This window comes from Saimiri boliviensis, chromosome 5 (assembly GCF_048565385.1).
Source record: "Saimiri boliviensis isolate mSaiBol1 chromosome 5, mSaiBol1.pri, whole genome shotgun sequence".
NCBI lineage: Eukaryota > Metazoa > Chordata > Mammalia > Primates > Cebidae > Saimiri > Saimiri boliviensis.
Genome location: NC_133453.1, coordinates 43,338,990 through 43,357,819, shown reverse-complemented (window position 1 = coordinate 43,357,819; position 18,830 = coordinate 43,338,990). Strand labels below are relative to the sequence as shown.

Sequence of the window (18,830 nt, the reverse complement as noted above, 5' to 3'; positions counted from 1 at the left end):
ACCTTATTCATGTCTTTCTATATCTAGCATGTTCCTTAGGTCACTATGTTAAATTGGAAATACTAGTCATAAGGGGAATTAAGAAATGAAATTATTGCATAAAAAAGGCAAGCAATCAAGGTTAGCTAGTGGGAAAAAAAAGTTAGGTTAGCAATTTCAGCAACAATTGTTCACGTTGTCTAGGCCTTGGAGAAGAGAGATGAAACAGAGAAGAGCATAGGCAGTGACATGGAATTTGTAAAAATTATTTCGATCATGGAAGTGGGGATGGTTAAGAACATAGTGAGAATCCAAATAAATAGAGTTAAAGGTCATATTCACTTCAGGAGTCTCTCACATAAGGTTCCACTGTATGTTCCTCATTTTAATGATATTACAATGAGAAAAAGCCTTGTTACAAATGAAGTAAAAAATATTGAGAGGTGGAGCTACATGGGATTTAATTAGCTCCATCTTTGAATGAAATCTGGAGAGAAATTTGTGAGAAGATTGTACCACAAATAATGATTTAAGGTGAAGAATGCGGCTTTTATTTTAAAAAGTTCACATGAGCCGGGCGCGGTGGCTCAAGCCTGTAATCCCAGCACTTTGGGAGGCTGAGGCGGGTGGATCACGAGGTCAAGAGATCGAGACCATCCTGGTCAACATGGTGAAACCCCGTCTCTACTAAAAATACAAAAAATTAGCTGGGCGTGGTGGCGCGTGCCTGTAATCCCAGCTCCTCAGGAGGCTGAGGCAGGAGAATTGCCTGAACCCAGGAGGCGGAGGTTGCGGTGAGCCGAGATCGCGCCATTGCACTCCAGCCTGGGTAACAAGAGTGAAACTCCGTTTCAAAAAAAAAAAAAAAAAAAAAAAAAAAAAGTTCACATGAGCTTGTGGACTTGGGAGAACTTCCGGATACTGCTGGCCTTGCTGCTCCCTTTTCTCTGCACCCTCATCTCCACAGCATGTCTTTTTGTGTTTGTAGTTAATAGTCATTCTAACTGGGGTAAGTTAATATCTCATTGTGGTTTTGATCTGCATTTCCCTGGGTGATTAGTACTATTCAGCATTCTTTCATATACCTGTTAGCCATTTGTACGTCATCTCTTTTGTCTATTAATGTCATTTGCCCACTTTTTAATGTAATTTTTAAAAATTGTTGAGGTGTTTGAATTCCTTGTGTATATTCTGGATATTAGTCCCTTGTTGGATGAATAGTTTGCAAATATTTTCTCTCATTCTGTAAGTTTTCTCTTTATTCTGTTGATTCCTTCCTTTGCTGTGAAGCTTTTCAGTTTAATATAATCCTATTTGTCTAATTTTATTTTAGGTGTCTGTGCTTTTGGGGTCTTAGTCATAAAATCTCTCCTAGGTCAATGTCCTGAAGTGTTTTCCCCATGTTTTTATCTAGTAGTTTTATAGTTTTGGGCCTTATGTTTCAGTTCTTAGTCCATTTTGAGTTGATTTTTGTATATGGTAACAAATAGATAGTGGTCTGGTTTCATTCTTCTGCATATGGATATCCATATATTGAAGAGGGTGTCCTTTCCTCAGTGTATGCTCTTGACATTTTTGTTGAAGATGGCAGTAAATATGCAAATTTATTTTTGGGTTCTATATTCTGTTCCATTGGTCTACGTGTCTATTTTTGTACCAATACCATGCTGTTTGGCTATTATAGCCTTGTAAAATATTTTGAAGTCAGGTACTGTGATGCTTCCAGCTTTGTTCTTTTTTTCCTAAAATTGTTTTGGCTATTCTGACTCTTCTGTGGTTCCATAAAAATTTTAGGACTTTTTCTATTTCTGTGAAAAATGACATTGGTATTTTGATAGGGATTGAATCGAATCTATAGGTTGCTTTGGGCAGTATTTTAACAGTATTAATTCTTCCAATCCATAAGCATGAGATGTCTTTTCATTTTTTTGGTGTCCTCTTCAATTTCTTTCTTTTAAAAAAAGTTTAAAAATTTAAATTTTTTCTAGAGATGGGTTTTCACTTTGTTACCTAGGCTGATGCCAAATTCCTTGACTCAAGCAATTCTCTCATTTTGGTCTCCCAAAGTGCTGGGATTACAAGCATGAGCCATTGTGCCGGACCTCCTTCAATTTCTTTCCTCAGTGTTTTGTAGTTTTCTTTTAGTTGTGGGTTTGTCATACATGGCCTTGATTATTTTGTGGTATGTTCCTTCTATGCCTAGTTTGTTGAGAGTTTTTATCAATAAGGGATGTTGTATTTTATTAAATTTTTTTTTCTGCATCTATTGAGATGATCATATGTTTTTTGTCCTTCATTCTGTTGATGTGATGTGTCATGTTTATTGATTTGCATATGTTAAACCATTTTTGCATCACTGGCATAAATTCCATTTGATCATAGTGTATTATCTTTTTGATGTACTATTGAGTTTGATTTGCTAGTATTTTGTTGAACATTTTTGCATCAATGTTCATCACAGATATTGGCCTGTAATTTTCCTTTTTTATTTTGTTGGCCTTACAGAATGAATTAGGGAGAATTCCCTCCTCTTCAATCTTTTGAAATGGCTTGAGGAAGATTGGTATTAGGTCTTCTTTACATGTTTGGTAGAATGTGTTAGTGAATTTGTTCAGTTCTGTGATAGTGAATCTGTCCAGTTTCTTTGTTGGGAGACTTTTCATTACTGATTTAATCTTGTTGATCTGTTCAGGTTTTCTATTTCTTCCTGATGCAATTTTGGTAGGTGTATGTATGCAGGAATTTATCCATTTCCTCTAGGTTTACAGTTTGTTAGTGTGTAGTTGTTCATAATAGTCTGTAATTATCTTTTGTATTTCTCTGGTATCAGTTGTAATGTCTCCTTTTTCATTTCTGATTTTATTTGGGTCTTCTCTTTTCTTGGTTAATCTAGTTAGCAGTCATTAATTTTATCTTTTTGAAGAAACTACTTTTTGTTTTCTTGATTCTTTGTATTGTTTTTCCCTTTATTTTGTTTAGTTTATTCTTTATTACTTTTTCCCTTTTACTAATTTTGGGTTTGTTTTGTTTTTGTTTTTCTAGTTCTTTCAGGTGCATTGTTGTTAGACTGTTTTGAAATCTTTTTACTTTTTTTTGATGTAGACATTTATTGCTATATACTACTCTCTTAGTATCACTTTTGTTGTATCCCACAGTTTTCGATATGTTATATTTTCATCTTCATTAGTATCAAGCCATTTTTAAATTTCCTTCTTAATTTCTTCATTGATCCAATAGTCATTCAGGAGTATGCTGTTTGATTTCCATGTATCTGTATAATTTACAAAGTTCCTCTTGGTATTGATTTCTAGTTTTATTCCACTGTAGTCTGAGAAGATGTTTGATATAATTCAAATTTAAAAAAAACTGTGGCTGGGTATCATGGCTCATGACTGTAATCCCACCACTTTGGGAGGCTGAGATTGGCAGACTGCTCGAGGTCAGGAGTTCAAGACCAGACTAGGCAACATAGCAAAATCTAGTCTCTGCAAAAAATACAAAAATTAGCCAGATGTGGTGGTATGTGCCTGTAGTCCCAGTCACTCAGGAGGCTCAGGTGGGAGGATTGCTTGAGCCCAGGAAGTTGTTATTGCAGTGATTCATGATTATGCCATTACACTCCAGCCTGGGAGACAGGGCGAGACCCCATCTCAAAAAAATAAAGAAAAAAAATGTTGGCTAGGTACAGTGGCTCATGCCTCTACTTCTGGCAATTTGGGAGGCTGAGGTAGGTAAAGTGATTGTCTCAGGAGTTTGAGACCATCCTGGGAAACATGTGAGACTCCTATCTCTACAAAAATTATAAAAAAAATTAGCTGGGTGTGGAGGTGCATGGTTGTGGTCCCAGCTTGGGAGGTTGAGGTGAGAGGATCACATGAGCCTGGGAGGTCAACGTTACAGTGATCGATAATTGTGCCACTGCACTCCAGTCTGGGCAAGAGAGTGACACTTTATCTTAAAAAAAAAAAAAATTTGTTGAGACTCATTTTCTGGCCTAAAATATGATTTATTCTGGAGAATATTCCACGTGCTAATAAGAATGTGTATTCTGAAGTTGTTGGATAAATGTTCTGTAAATGTCTATTAGGTCCATGTGCTCTAACATCCAGTTTAAATCCAGTGTTTCATTGGGTACTCATGGACACAAAGATGGCAGCAATAGACACTGGGACTACAAGAAAGAGGGGGTGGGGGAATGATTCAAAAATGAAGTATTGGGCAGTATGCTTACTTGGGTGACAGGATCAATTGTACCCCAAACCTCAGCATCATGCAATATAGCCATATAACAAACCTGCATATGTACCTCCTAAATCTAAAATAAAAGTTGACATTATTTTAAAAAGTTAATAATCAGGGAAATGGTGGTGGGGGGAGCAGTGAAGAGATATGTAGGAACCCTCTATACTCCCGGCTCAATTTTTATGTAAAATTAAAATTGCTCAAAATTAAAATCTATTGATTTATAATAAATAAATCCAATGTTTCTTTGTCTAGATTATCTGTCTAATGCTGAAAGTGGGTTGAAGTACTCCACTACTCTTGCATTGAAGTCTATCTCTCTCTTTAGATCTAGCAATACTTACTTTATGAATCTGGGTGCTCCAGTGTTGGGTGTATATATGTTCAGAATTGTTACATCCTCTTGCTGGATTGATTCCTTTATCGTTATATAATGACCTTGTCATTTTTTTTTAACTGTTTTTGACGTACTATTTTGACTGTTTTAGCTAATACAGGTATAGCTATACCTGTTTTCTTTAGTTTTTATTTACATGGATTATCATTTTCTATCCCTTTACCTCAGTCAATATGTGTCTGCATAGGTAAAGTGCATTTCTTATAGGCAGCATGTAATTGGATCATGTTCTTAAATCCATTTAGCCAGTCTATATCTTTTAAGTAAATAATTTAGTCTGCTTACATTTAAGGTTATTATTGATATGTGAGTTTTTGTTCCTGTCATATTGTTAATTGTTTTCTGGTTGTTCTGTATGTTCTTTGTTCCTTTCTTTTACCCTTCCTGTTTATCATTGTAGCTGGTGGTATTTTGTAGTGGTACCATTTGAGTCCTTTTTCTTCCTCATTTATGTGTTTACTTTACCAGTGAGTTTTATACTTTTGTCTGTTTTCATGATGGTAAATGTTGTTCTTTTGCTTTCCAGGTTTAGGACTCCCTTGAGCATTTCTTGTAGGGTTGGACTAGTGGTTGTGAATGCCTTCAGCTGTTGCTTGGCTGGAAAAGACTTTGTTTCCTCCTTTTTTTTTTTTTTTTTTTGAGACAAAGTCTCTCTCTGTCACCCAGGCTGGAGTGCAGTGGTGCAATCTTGGCTCACTACAACCTCCACCTCCCAGGTTCAATCAATTCTCTTGCCTTGGCCTCCCGTGTAGTGAGGACTACATGTGCCTGCCACCATGCCTGGTTAATTTTTATATTTTTAGTAGAGACAGGGTTTTGCCATGTTGACCAGGTTGGTCTTGAACTCCTGACCTTAAGTGATCCGCCTGTCTCAGCCTCCCAAAGTGTTGGGATTAAAGGCGTGAGCCACTGCACCCAACCCTATTTCTCCATTTATGAAGGATAATTTTGCTGGATGTAGTATTTTTGGCTGACAGTTTTTTTCTTTGAGCACTTTGAACATGTCATTCCATTCTCTCCTGGCCTGTTAAGTTTCTGCTGAGAAATGTGCTGTTAGTCTGATGGGGGTTCTTTTATAGGTGACTAGATACTTTTCTTTTGTTGTTTTTAGAACTGTCTCTTTAACATTAGACAGTTTGATTATAATGTGCTGTGGAGAAGATCTTTTTGCATTTGTGTGTGTTTGGGGAATCTCAAAGTCTCCCGTACCCGAATGTTCAAATCTTGGGAAGTTTTGATTATTTCATTAAATAGGTCTTCTAGCTCTTTCATTCTTGTTTTGCCTTTTGGGATTCCAGTAATTTGAGTATTTGGTCACTTTATGGTGTTCCATATGCCATGAAGACTTTGTACATCCTTTTAAATTCTTTTTTTTCTTTACTTTTGTCTGACTGGGTTATTTTAGAAAACTTGTCTTCAAGTTCTGAGATTCTTTCTTCTGCTTGATCTAGTCTATTGCTGAAGCTCTTGAATGTACTTTGTATTTAATTCAATGAATTCTCAGTTCCAGAATTTCTGTTTGGTTCAATTTTTATTTTTATTTTTTGAGATAAGGTCCAGGGTTTCACTTACCCAGGCTACCAGGCTGGAGTGCAGTGGCGCTTGGGCTCACTGCTTTCTGGGTTCAAGTGACTCTCCTTTCTCAGCCTCTTGAATAGCTGGGATTACAGGCATGTGCCACCAAGCCTAGGTATTTTTTTCTTTTTTTCAGAAGAGATAAGGTTTCACCATGTTGGCCAGGCTGGTCTCAAATTCCTGACCTCAAGTGATCTGCCTGCCTCAGCCTCCCAAAGTGTTGAGATTACAGGTGTGAGCCACCATACCTGGCGAGGTTCATTTTTATATCTATCTGGTAAGTGTATCATTCATATCTTAAATTGTTTTTCTGATTTCTTTGTATTATTTTTCAGAATTCTCTTGTATCTCACTGAACTTCTTTAGAGTTAATAATTTAAATTCTGTTTCTGGAATTTCATGAATTTCTTTTTGTTTGTGATCTGTTGCCTGAGGATTATTGTGTTTCTTTGGAGGTGTTGCAGTTCCTTGTGCTTTCATGTGTCCTGCAGTCTTATGTTGATATCTGTGCATCTGCTGTAACAGCCACTTCTTCCAATTTTTTGAATTTGCTTTCGTAGGAGAGACTTTTCCTGAGGATGTATCTATGGTGTTGGTTGGGTAGGATGCTTTGGCTTTGATTCTAGGTGCATGGAGTAGTGTAGTCTCTGTATGACTTATTTGGCTATAAACAGCATCAGTTGTAACTCTGATTTCCATGGAGGCTTAGGTTATGGTTGTTAGTGGATACTGTAGTGAAGCTTTGTTGGGGACTGGGATGCCAGGTAGGCCAGTATTTGGGCCCCAGTGGTGGCAGCAGTGGGTTGAGCATGCCTATCTTTGGGACCCAGTAAAGCACATGTTGGCACTGGTGTTAGCAGGTCCAGGGGGGACCAATTCTTGGATTTCCAGGTAGCTTACTTTTGCCAGTAGTGGTAAAAGTGGGCTGGGTGGATGGGAGGGTACTTGGCCCCCTGAAGAACCAGTGTGGTGTGGGTGATTGCAGTGACAGGAATGGGACAACCTTTGGGTTGCAAGCAGTGTACCCTGCTTTTGGCAGTGTCTGTGATGGGCTGAGTAGGCCAGTCTCTAGGCCTGCAGGTGGGTGCATGCAGGTAGGTGGTAGCGGCCACCTGCAGGTGGGTGCATGCTAAGCTATGGTGGTAGCAGCCAGGTGGGTAGGTCTCTGGAAGGAATGTTCAGGTGCCAGTGGTGGTGGACTTAGCTGAACAATCCCTTGACCTCTGGGCTGTGTGCTCTGGCATGTTGAGGGGAGTGAAGCTAGGATAAAGGGGCTGTCCTCAGTCCCCTGATAGCATGTGCAGGCACCATTTATGGTAGGCAGGATTGGAATGATCTCCAGGCCACCAGTGGAATGCTCAGGTTGGGGGCAGCAGTGGCCATACTGCTTTCCTATCACTGGGGAAGGTGGTGCTGCCTTCAGTGGTGGCAGCCTAGACAGGTGGGGAATACATGTGATGCTTGTGCCTTGGCTTCTGCTATGATAGCCTATGCCTTGGTCATACTTCAGTCCTGGCATGGTAGCCTGTGGTCACTCATGCCTCAGCCCAGAGGCATGTACCTGCACCTGACAGTAGCCTGCACCTTGGTAGTCCCTCAGGACTGGCTGCAGTAGCCTACATGCAGTTGCTTGTGCCTCATTCAAGAGGCAACAGTCTGAATTTCTCTTGTGGCTCAGTCCTAGCATCACAGAGATCTAGGACAGCACTCAGTCTCTTGGGGATGGGGCTCTAAAATGGTGCCTTGCTGTAGCTGCTTAAGTCTCAGGCAGTGTTTGAGACCCAGTATGCCCTTCCTTCCTGGGACAGTGCTGTGGCACAATCTCTTGGCAGCTCCCTATGTTAGTTTCAGGGCCCTCAAGGATTGAGGAGCTCTCCCATGGTTAGAATTGCAGGGTCCACAGTGGGAAGGTGAACTACTAAGGGTCTCTCACTTACCCTTTCCCCATACTGGTGAGTCTCTCTCAGCTGATCCCAACCAAGCAGGCTACTTCACTTTCTTTTCCTTCCTTATTTTAGGCATTTCTTTCACTTTTCTGTGGAATTCCAGTGTTCTCTCTTGGATGATCTACTCAATGTGTGATTATCTACTCACTATTTTGGTTCTTTCTAACTGCAGTTTTAAAATACAATAAAACTCTATTAAACTATGTAGTTCATTATTATAGGCAGATACATGAAGGATCAAATTATGATCTAACTCCTGAAGTCTTATGTTTCCCTGCTATCTCCTTAATATGCCACATTCCTACCATTCTGTTTTATTTTCAGCTTCCGGACAACAGAATTTTCTCCCCCTTCTGAGTATTTGTGCATCTTGCCTTTCAGCCATGTTTGCCTTACCCTTGCTCACTTCCTATTCAGCCTTTTTTTCCAACTCTTTTTTGGGGGTTGGGGTGAGTGGAAATGTAACATACAAAAGAAAAAGACACAAAACAGACTTAAAACTACCAACACTAGGGCAGCAACCCCAATCTTTTTGGCACCAGGGACTGATTTCATTGATGGTTTCAGGATGAAATTGTTCCACTTCAGATCATCAGGCATTAGATTCTCCTAAGAAGTGTGATCTGTTGCACGTGCAGTTCACAATACATGCTCCTATGAGAATCTAATGTCGTTGCGAATAGGGTGTAAATGCTCGCTGGCCTGCTGCTTACCTCTGGCTGTGTGGCTTTGTTCCTAACAGGCCACAGACCAGTACCAGTCTGCAGCCTGGGGGTGGGGACCACTGCACTAGGGTAGTCACTGTGATCCATTAAAAAATTAGGAAATAGCAGCACTTCAGAAGCCTTTACCCTTTCCAATCACAACGCTTCTTTCCCTTATGCAATACCTTGATTTTTGTGATAATGACTTTCTTTTTAGTTTACTCTCCAGAATGCAGCCCTAAACACTATACTTCTGTTTGAGCCATATAAGGGAATCATATAGCATGGACTTGTGTGTCTGTCTTCACTCAACATTATGCTTGTGGAATTCATCTTGTGTAGTTGTGGTTCGTCCATTTTCACTGCAGTGTGGTAAGAGCTGGCGAACTGTGGCCTGTGGCCTGTTTTGTTACATATTGTCTATGGCTGCTTTAGCATGGCAACAGCAGAGTTGAATAGTTGTGACAGAGACCTCATATTTACTATCCAACACTTTAGAGAGTATTTGCTGATTTTTGCAGTATTGTGTGAGTATGCCACAATTTATTTTTCCATTCTTTTGTTTTTTGGAGTTCCGGGTTGTTTACCCTTTGGGGCTATTACAAATAACACTTCTATGAACATTCTTGTAGTGCCTCATGGTGCACTTGTGCACCCATTTCTGTTGGGTGTATCTTTAGCTAAGTAGATAATGCCAAACATTTTTTTTCCCAAATGGTTCTAACAATTTACCAACAGTGGTGTTTGAGACAAGTCTGGGGAACGTTGCAAGACCCCCATCTCTACAAAAAAATTAAAAAATAAGCCAGGCATGGTGGAACATGTATAGTCCCAGCTACTCCAGTGCTGAGACAGGAGGATTGCTTGAGCTTGGGAAGTCATGTCTGTAGTGAGCTGTGACCGAGTCACTGCACTCCAGCCTGGGAAACAGTGAGATCCTGTCTCAAATTAAAAAAAAAAAATTCTATTTCAATTTTCTCTTGAAATTTTCACTGTCAGCTGTGCATCAGTAACTACCCCTACTAAGATCTTCTACTGCCACCTCAAATGGAAGATGATTGTAATGGAATTGTTCTTTGACCACAAACAGACTCCCTTTGGGGTGCCCCCACTTCTGTAAGAGGCATCATTATTTCTATAGTCATTCAGACTCAAAACTGGGAAGTCATCCTGGCTGCCTCATTCTTTCTGCCCTTTATATCCAGGCAGTCACAGGCTAAGTTCCTCCTTCATAACATCTGTTATATCTGCCCTTTGTATCCTATCCCTATTGCTGCCCTTCACCCTCAGGTCCTTATCATCATTAGCCTTGACTTCTTGCCTCCATCCCTCCTAACTGAAATGCCACATGAATCTTCTTAAAACACTTTTCTGCACCTATCAACTACTTGTTCAAAGAGCCTTTAATGCCATTTATCTTTCATAGAATTAGGTCTTAACTCCCTAGCTTAGCCAGAACCTTCCCATACTCCATTAGTTTACAATCTTACTTTTTGCTTCCTCTCTAAAAAACCTCCTTTAGCTCACTGCTCTGTTCACTAGCCCTTGAACTTACTTCAACCTCTTAATCTTTTTCTGTTTAAGCCACTTTCTTCAAGGATCAGTTAAAGTCCTAACTCTAGTTCCACTGATCTTACTCAAAATTTATTTCTCCTTTTTCTGACATTTGTAGCACACTATTTCTTCCACAAGTACCTAGTATTGTAATTTTTTGTTCATTCATTCATTCATTCAACAAAGAATATTGACCATCACTCATATTCCTAACATTGTGCTAGACACAGAGTGTACAAAGATGGAGATGATATAGTTCCTAACCTTGATGAGTTCATGCTCTTGTCCAATTTGACCAAATTGAATACAAAACATTTGAGGGCAGAAGCTGTCTTATTCTTCTTTATATTTCCAATGCCAATCAGAATTTCCTTTTTTTCTTTTTCTTTCTTTTTTTTTTTTTTTTGAGACAGAGTATTGTTCTTGTTGCCTAGGCTTGAGTGCAATGGTGCTACCTCTGCTCACTGCAACCTCCACCTCCTGGGTTCAAGCGATTCTCCAGCCTCAGCCTCCTGAGTAGCTGGGATTACAGGTGCCTACCACCACACCTGCCTAATTTTTGTATTTTTAGTAGAAATAGGTTTTCACCATGTTGGCCAGGCTGGTCGCAAACTCCTGACCTCAAGTGATCCGCCCACCTCAGCCTCCCAAAGTGCTGGGATTATAGGCGTGAGCCACTGCACCTGGCCTAATCAGCATTTTCTACAGAGTACATATATAATATATATCTATTGCTGTTAATGGTAATGATGAAAGACAATAGAATTTCTGGTTCTAATAATAGTGAAGAAAGCTAGAGGCTAGCAAAATTTCACTCATAGTTTATGTATTTCTATCAGAAATTCAAATAAGGAAGTATCATCCAATTTTCTGTTGGGTTTTAGTATTGTAGAACCTCTTTTTACTCATAAAGCTATAAATGCTCTAAAAACTCTTTAGGCTATTATTATTCAGATTGTTTCCTGAAATTGTACAAGAAAGTAAATTAACCCTTTTGGATCATTTGCAGAGTTATTTTAACTTTTTTATAAGAAATTCTGTAATACACTCATATATACATACATTATATATACTTTCATAAACAAATATAAATAGATATACTATAAGAAATCTCTCTAGACAACTTCAAATTTTCACTAATAAAAAGGAGTAATGAATTGTTACTTTATCATGATATGGTGAAAGAAATCATTACTATACAATAATCCAGAAAACATATCACAAACATTTTACTGAACCCTCATTAGTGCAGTTGTATGCTTCAACACTATGTTATGATTTCTCCTATAGAGATGTAAATAATGATTCAAAGGCTAAAAAGAAAAAGAAAAGTGTGGGGAAGGGAGAAGGAGAAAGACAGAGACAGAGAGTTAAGGAGTAAATGGGAGGTGTAAGTTGTTTTGTTTTCTGGGTGGAGCTTTGAAAGTGATATATAATTGAACAGAAAATAAGTTGTTCAAGAAAATTATAACCACCATAATGCAGGAAGGGGCATTGTGGATTTTCAGAGGGTCTCCTCCTCCTGCCCCCATTGAAACTTTACTTTCTATGCCATGGCCTCTATTTGGAAAAAAACAGAGGAAAATAATGTAAGAGACAGGCCTCATCATGAGCACACACAGCTGTCACCCTGCCATTTTATTTCCTGAAAGGTTGCTCATTCCATGGTGGCCTCTGACAGGCAAGAGGTGCCACTATTCAAGACTCTTCCCAGCAACCCCAGGACAGAATTACCAGTGCCAATCAGAAGGCTGGCATGTTTTAACCCATCCATGACCCACTGCTATATACATGGGAGTGGCGACAGGAGGTCAGAGACAACAGAAGAGCGGCAGGGAATCTATGACCTGGAAGGTGGTTTGTGGAGCTGGGCTGATGCTCACTCCTGGCTTCTGAAGTAAAGGCAATGGAGAAGACAGAAACAAAGAAAAAACTAAAACAAAAACGTGGAAAAATTGGAGAGCAATTGGGCACCAGGAGACTAGGCGCCTCTACCAAATAGGAACCAGGTGCAGCTTTAAAGTATGTGCCTGCTTTATGTGCTAACATTTACACACTCTGCCCATACTTACACTTTACAGTGTAATACTTTGTTGTCTCTTCTAAGCACCTAGAGTGGAAGGTAGAAATCATATCCATTTCACAGAAAAAAGGGCTTCTGCTAATAACAAAACCCAAATGACTTTTGAATAAAGCTGCAGATCTTTCTGATTCAAGGATGACTGCATTTATACAAATTATTTTGAGATGTTAATATTCTTGGAAGGAAATGAATCAGAAAACATTTTCAAGTTACTTTAAACCGTATGATCTTCCTATGGATTGTGCAGAGAATCCTAAGGTACAGATCAAAATGGTTCTGACCTAAATTTGTTAATATAGAGTGTTTTAAGATTAAGAAGAGTATGTGTGTGTTTCCTATAGATTTATAAAAACTAGTCCTAAAAAAGAAACTGATAAGGAAAATTGATGGTGTGAACATAGCACCACATAACAAATATTTTCTCAGATGAAGATTTTCGAAAAAGCATAGAAAAAATTCATACGATTGTTTGGTTGCTTCTCTGATAATCACCATTATCTTAATTCATTTCTAACTCTCATAATTAAAAAAATTAAGAAATTAATAATATTAATATTTTTTCTTTCAGTAGCTTTAGCTTTAAATAAAAATAGAATGTGAACACGTTAAAAGTCTATGTACAGATTTTGTGTATGTCCCTGGAAGGGAGTTTGTTTGCTGGCCAGCTTAATTTTTGACAAAGAAAAATGGGCTGCTCTTGCTTCTTGCACAAAGATGCACTGTTTCTAGAGCAAACCAAAAAAAAAAAAAAAAAAAAAAAAAAAACCAGAACGTGTGTAAACAAAGAATTAAGATAATATTCAACATGATAATTTAGTATAAACTTTTTGTGAACTGATAAAATGTGTTGCTCATTAGAATTAAAAATATAACTGTAATAAGAACTTTAAATACTAATAGTGGATAATTTTAACAGTAAGCAAGACACTCTAAATTTAATTTTTAGTACCTAACAATTAAAGATATCGATCTTTTTAAAACTTGCTTTGTCTATGCAGTTGTACAGTACTCTAAAGTTTCCAAAAGAAACAAGGCAAAGTATTTGTGAAATTGAACCGCCTCAATTCCTTCCACAGAGCTGCCATCTGGGCTTGTTTATTTGTGTTTCCAACTTTCTGGAACAGAGAGTTTCTCTGTTAGGGACAGGGCACCGAGCAAAGGAAGTGTCTTACAGAAGGCTATCTTTTCTTTTTTTAAACTACATTTTCAAAACTTATGGTTTAGTTTGGTCAAAAATACCAAATGACTACCATAATTACAGAGTCTAACACAATTGGAAGCCTCAGAATTGTCTCAGCAAACATTCTTCCACAATATGATGCAAGTAATATTTTCTACATAATACCTTCTTGTGATTTTTCAAATCTTTCTCAAAATACAAATGTCACTAAGGCTACAGCTGTTTGTCCTGGAAATCAAGTATTTTTCATAAATCCTTCTACAAGTAAGTATTTGATTTAAAAATAAAAGAAGCATTTCCAAGCAATTTTCCTAATTTTAGAAGGTACATATGAGCCATGTTACCAAGAAAATGAAGCAAACAACAAAACAAAAATCTTATAAAATACAATTAAGAAGCAAAGCATTATTGTTTGAATATACAATCTCATTATGAAGAACAGTTTAAAATTTTATAGGTCAACACTATAAACAACTAGTAGTCTCTTATCTTTGAAACATTTAACAAACAAAATAGAAGCAAAAATACCTTGTAGAGTGAAATCCAGCAATGCATATTCGTAAGCAAAGTCTGTCTTTGTTTCCACTTGCGGTCTCTTCAGGGTAGAAAATATTTTTCCAGGGCTGCTATCATCAGGGTCTTCTAGCTTTCTAAGTCCGCACCCCATGGCAAAATCTGTAAGGAATTATATTGCAGGAAAGGGGAGGGAGAGCAGCAAATTCTGTTGTTTAAGCTGCAAAAAGAAAGTTACAGACTTAGCTGCTTTGATTTTGTTTTCAGCTAAACCATAGATAACCAAAAAGAAAACATCTGGGTCCAAAGAAAGGAGATGAAGAATTTTTCTATCCATTTTTCTGTAAAGTCACTGAACCCATGATTAAGCTACAGCTCCAGGAGGCTGGGCTTGATCTTAGAGAAACATGCAAGCTGCTGAAACTTAGCAGAGAATTTCCATGCCACGTCAATTTACAGCCAGCCCCCTACCAGAGTTCTGTCGCTCAGGGCACCAACAGTGCTTTGTCTATCCCAGTTGGCTGGATGATAAAAAGAGGTGCCCAAAAATGGAAATAAAAAGGCAAAAGGGCAACTTGGATGTAATTATCTACAAGTAGAAGATATATTCAGACATAGTGGTATACAATTCTTTTTCTGTTTTCCCTTTTCCCTCTGTCCTGCGCCTACCCTCCTTCCTCTCAATTACTACCAAGAAAGCAATAGGAGAGAGAGAGAGAGAGAGAGAGAGAGAGAGAGAAAGAGAGAGAGAGAGAGATGGGGGTGGAGAGAGAGAGAGAGAGAGAGAGAGAGAGAGAGAGAGAATGAGAAGAATGGATTCTCAAGATATTTAGAAATAAAAATCTTTTCCAGAAAGGAAGTCAGCTTTATGAAGAAACTACTTCTGGAGTCTAAAAGGAGAAAAGCAAAGTTTTAAAAAACAGCACTTTAGTTTTTAGATAGCACTTTTGAGGATTTCTTTCCACATGAAGTTTCTTTCTGTTGAAAACATCATATGCTAATTAAAACAGCAGAGTACAAAAATTTAAATTAAAATATTTTCATAAAAAGACTTATTTAATTGCAAAGGAGAGACAGTTATGTGTGTAATTAGTTTCCCCAACATCCTTAAATAGTTTAAAGCACTCTGCTATTGGAAGGCTTATGATAGCAACTAATACTTCTATAGTTCTCAAAGTATCCTTAATTAAAAAATAAAACAAAACTGACAACTTGATTCATTTAGCATTTTTCTTTTTTTTTGAGACGGGCTCTTGCTCTGTCAACCTAGGCTGGAGTGTAGTGGCACAATTACGGCTCACTGCAGCCTCCACCTTCCAGGCTCAAGTGATCCTCCCACCTCAGCTTCCCAAGTAGCTGAGACCACAGGCACATGCCACCACATCCGACTCATTTTGTATTTTTTTGGAGATAGGGTCTCACTATGTTGCCCAGGCTGGTTTTGAAATCTTTAGCTAAAGCCATCCTCCTGCCTTGGCTTCCCAAAGTGCTAGGATTACAGGTGTGAGCCACTGTACCAGACCCATTCAGTCTTATAAATTTCCATTTACTTGAGGTCAAGAACAATTTGTAATGGACCAATTGTAATAAATGTTTATTGCATTTTACTCTTTATAGGTCAGGAAGTATGTTGCACTCATCAAAATTGTGAGCCCTGGAATCAGGCTGCCTGGGTTCAAATCCTGCTTCTTAGGGCTGCTAGAGATGTAATCTCGGGCAAGTTACTTAACCTCTTCAAGTTTCAATTTCCTCTCCTGTAAAATAGAGTTAATAATAGAACTTACTTCATAGGCTTGTTATGAGGGCTGAATGAGATAATCTTATCTCATATCTTAACACTAGGTCTGGGCTAATAGCACAAAATACATTTGTTGATGTGTGTATATTATAAAACAGGGTTGGGAGTAGGAATAGGAAGGAAGTGATTCTGCCACTGCTTCCATTATTTACAAAATAAACCCTTATCACAGTTGAAATTCTAGAGAATACAAGCCTGAAAAATTTTTTCAATCACATTAAAGACTGAGCATGAAACTCTTAAAAGGGGGATGGCTTATTTATTGTATAGAGCATTACGTTTTGTCTTTTCCTACTGTGTACTTGCCTTTATTTCTCAGAAATGTCTTAGAGAAAAATTCCATAGTCTTGTATGCTGCAGGATGAGCACTGTCAGTGGTAAGCAATTTCTGGATGAATTTGACTAAATGATAGCTGAATCTGACCCAGTGTGACTCATTTGACTGTTCACAGTACTTTCTCGTCTGACGTTTTTCATATCCTCTTTGGTATGGTGGGCTGTGAAGTCCTGTATGGCAGAAAGGGAATCTTTGAAGGTCACTAGCATTTACTGAAGTGCCTGAAAGATTATTTAAGTACCCATTATATTTATTAAATGCCTGCTATATTCCAGCCACTGAACTAGGTACTGGTACACAAGATAATTAAACATGGCCTCTGCCCTAAAGAAACTTATAGTGTAATGGAAATACAGACTTATATACAGATTATTTCTTTTTTAATTAATTAATTTATTTATTGATTCAGTCCAGGAGCTTCTGAATGTAAAGATAATTTCAATATGATTTGGTAGATGCTGAAATAAAAGTATGCAAAGAATGCTACAGAAACTCAAGATGGGGCCTCTAACTCAGCCTGGGGGGATGATGGCTGAGTTGTCATCAAGGATAACAGAGCCTTGCTGAGTCACCCAGGCTGGAGTGCAGTGGCACAATCTCGGTTTACTGCAACCTCCGCCTCCTGGGTTCAAGTGATTCTCCTGCCTCAGCCTCCCAAGTAGCTAGAGCTATAGATGCACGCCACCACGCCCAGCTAATTTTTTTTGTATTTTTAATAGAGACGGGGGTTTTACCATATTTGCCAGGCTGGTCTTGAACTCCTGAACTTGTGATCCACCTGCCTTGGCCTCCCTAAGTGCTGGAATTACAGGCATAAGCCACCACACCTGGCCAAGGATAAATACTCTTTTTTTTTTTTTTGAGACGGAGTTTCGCTCTTGTTACCCAGGCTGGAGTGCAATGGCGCGGTCTCGGCTCACTGCAACCTCCGCTTCCTGGGTTCAGGCAATTCTCCTGCCTCAGCCTCCTGAGTAGCTAGGATTACAGGCATGTGCCACCATGCCCAGCTAATTTTTTGTATTTTTAGTAGAGACGGGGTTTCACCATGTTGACCAGGATGGTCTCGAGCTCTCGACCTCGTGATCCACCCGCCTCGGCCTCCCAAAGTGCTGGGATTACAGGCTTGAGCCACCGCGCCCGGCGGATAAATATTCTTAAGATGATAAAGAAAGGTGGGGAGCATGTGCCAGAAGGAGAAAAAAGCATGAGCAAAGTAATGGAATCAAGAAAGAGTATGGCATATTGAAGGAACATGAAGCAGTTGACATAAAATGTGAGACAAGACTAAGCTGTAAGGGAGGCAAAGGCTAAGCTGTAATGAACTTCGTATACTGTACAAAGGGAATTTGGACTTTATTTTGTAGGCAGCAAAGGTGAGTTAAATAAATGGAATAATCAAGTGAGGCGTCTGAAGCAGGCAAGTGACATCAGTTTGCCTTTTAGATTGGTTACTGTGGCTGATTTCAGGAAGATGGTTTTAATTAGAGCAAGAATGGATACCAGTCAAGAGGGTAAATGCAATAGTCCAATAGAGAGCTGATGACTGAATGAATGTGATACATCAGTAGGTCCTTAAGGAATTATTTTTACCTTTAGTAAAAGGAAAAATTCCTTAAATTCATAATTGAACAATCACTTAGGTAATTTTTTCCTTCAAATTCTAGCAAAATAAAATTTTGACTCAATGATATTTTAAAAACATTTTCATTTATCAATATGGCACACATTCCTGCTATTTTAACAATTATATAGGATTGCACTGCATTAATACAATGCTTACCAAGTAACATTTTGGTCGTTTTCAAACTTTTATTGTGAAGGTTTTTGTAAGGGTTACTTTTTTCCTCACTCTGGATTGTTTCCTAAATACTTAGATTCTACTTCATAGTCAAATAGTTTACATACAAATAAATCAGTTAGAGGATGGACACAGTGGTTCATGCCTGTAATCCTAGCACTTAGGGAGGTCAAAATCAGTTAGGAACCAATAAGCAGAGAAAATTCATTCTAATAACTAAATAAGTCATATGTATTACTTATCTAAATACGTGGGTAGCCATAAAACTGTTTAAGGTATTAACCTTATATATTTTAAGTTTTTATAAGTTGTTTCCACATATTTTGCCTCTATCTTTTATGCCTATATATTCATCTAAAAACACTTTCATTGAAAAATTTTTCTCTGCCGGGCGCTGTAATCCCAGCCCTTTGGGAGGCCGAGGAGGGCAGATCACTTGAGGTCACGTGTTCCAGACCGTCCTGGCCAACATGGTGAAACCCCATCTCTACTAAAAAAATACAAAAATTAGTGAGGCGTGGTGGCGCATGCCTATTGTCCCAGCTACTCGGGAGGCTGAGGCACAAGAATCGCTTGAACTTGGAGGTGGAGGTTGCAGTGAGTTGAGATCACGCCACCGCACTCCAGCCTGGGCGACAGAGTGAGACTCCATCTTAAAAAAAAAAAAAAAAAAAAAAAAAAAAAAAAAAAAAAAAAAATTCTGCTTATGTCTGTAAGAATAATC

At 38.5% G+C, this 18,830-nt stretch overlaps 1 protein-coding gene across 1 annotated transcript in view; it reads right to left on the bottom strand.

Annotated features, from left to right (window-relative positions):
- Positions 1–14,874, bottom strand: part of RFTN2 (raftlin family member 2) — a 68,046-nt gene extending 53,172 nt beyond the window's left edge. The window contains exon 1 of the mRNA XM_039469885.2: positions 14,189–14,874. Within this exon, the coding sequence (XP_039325819.1) occupies positions 14,189–14,327 (139 nt within the window). The 5' untranslated portion in view covers positions 14,328–14,874. The remainder of the gene's footprint in view (positions 1–14,188) is intronic.
- Between the last annotated feature and the right edge of the window lie 3,956 nt (positions 14,875–18,830).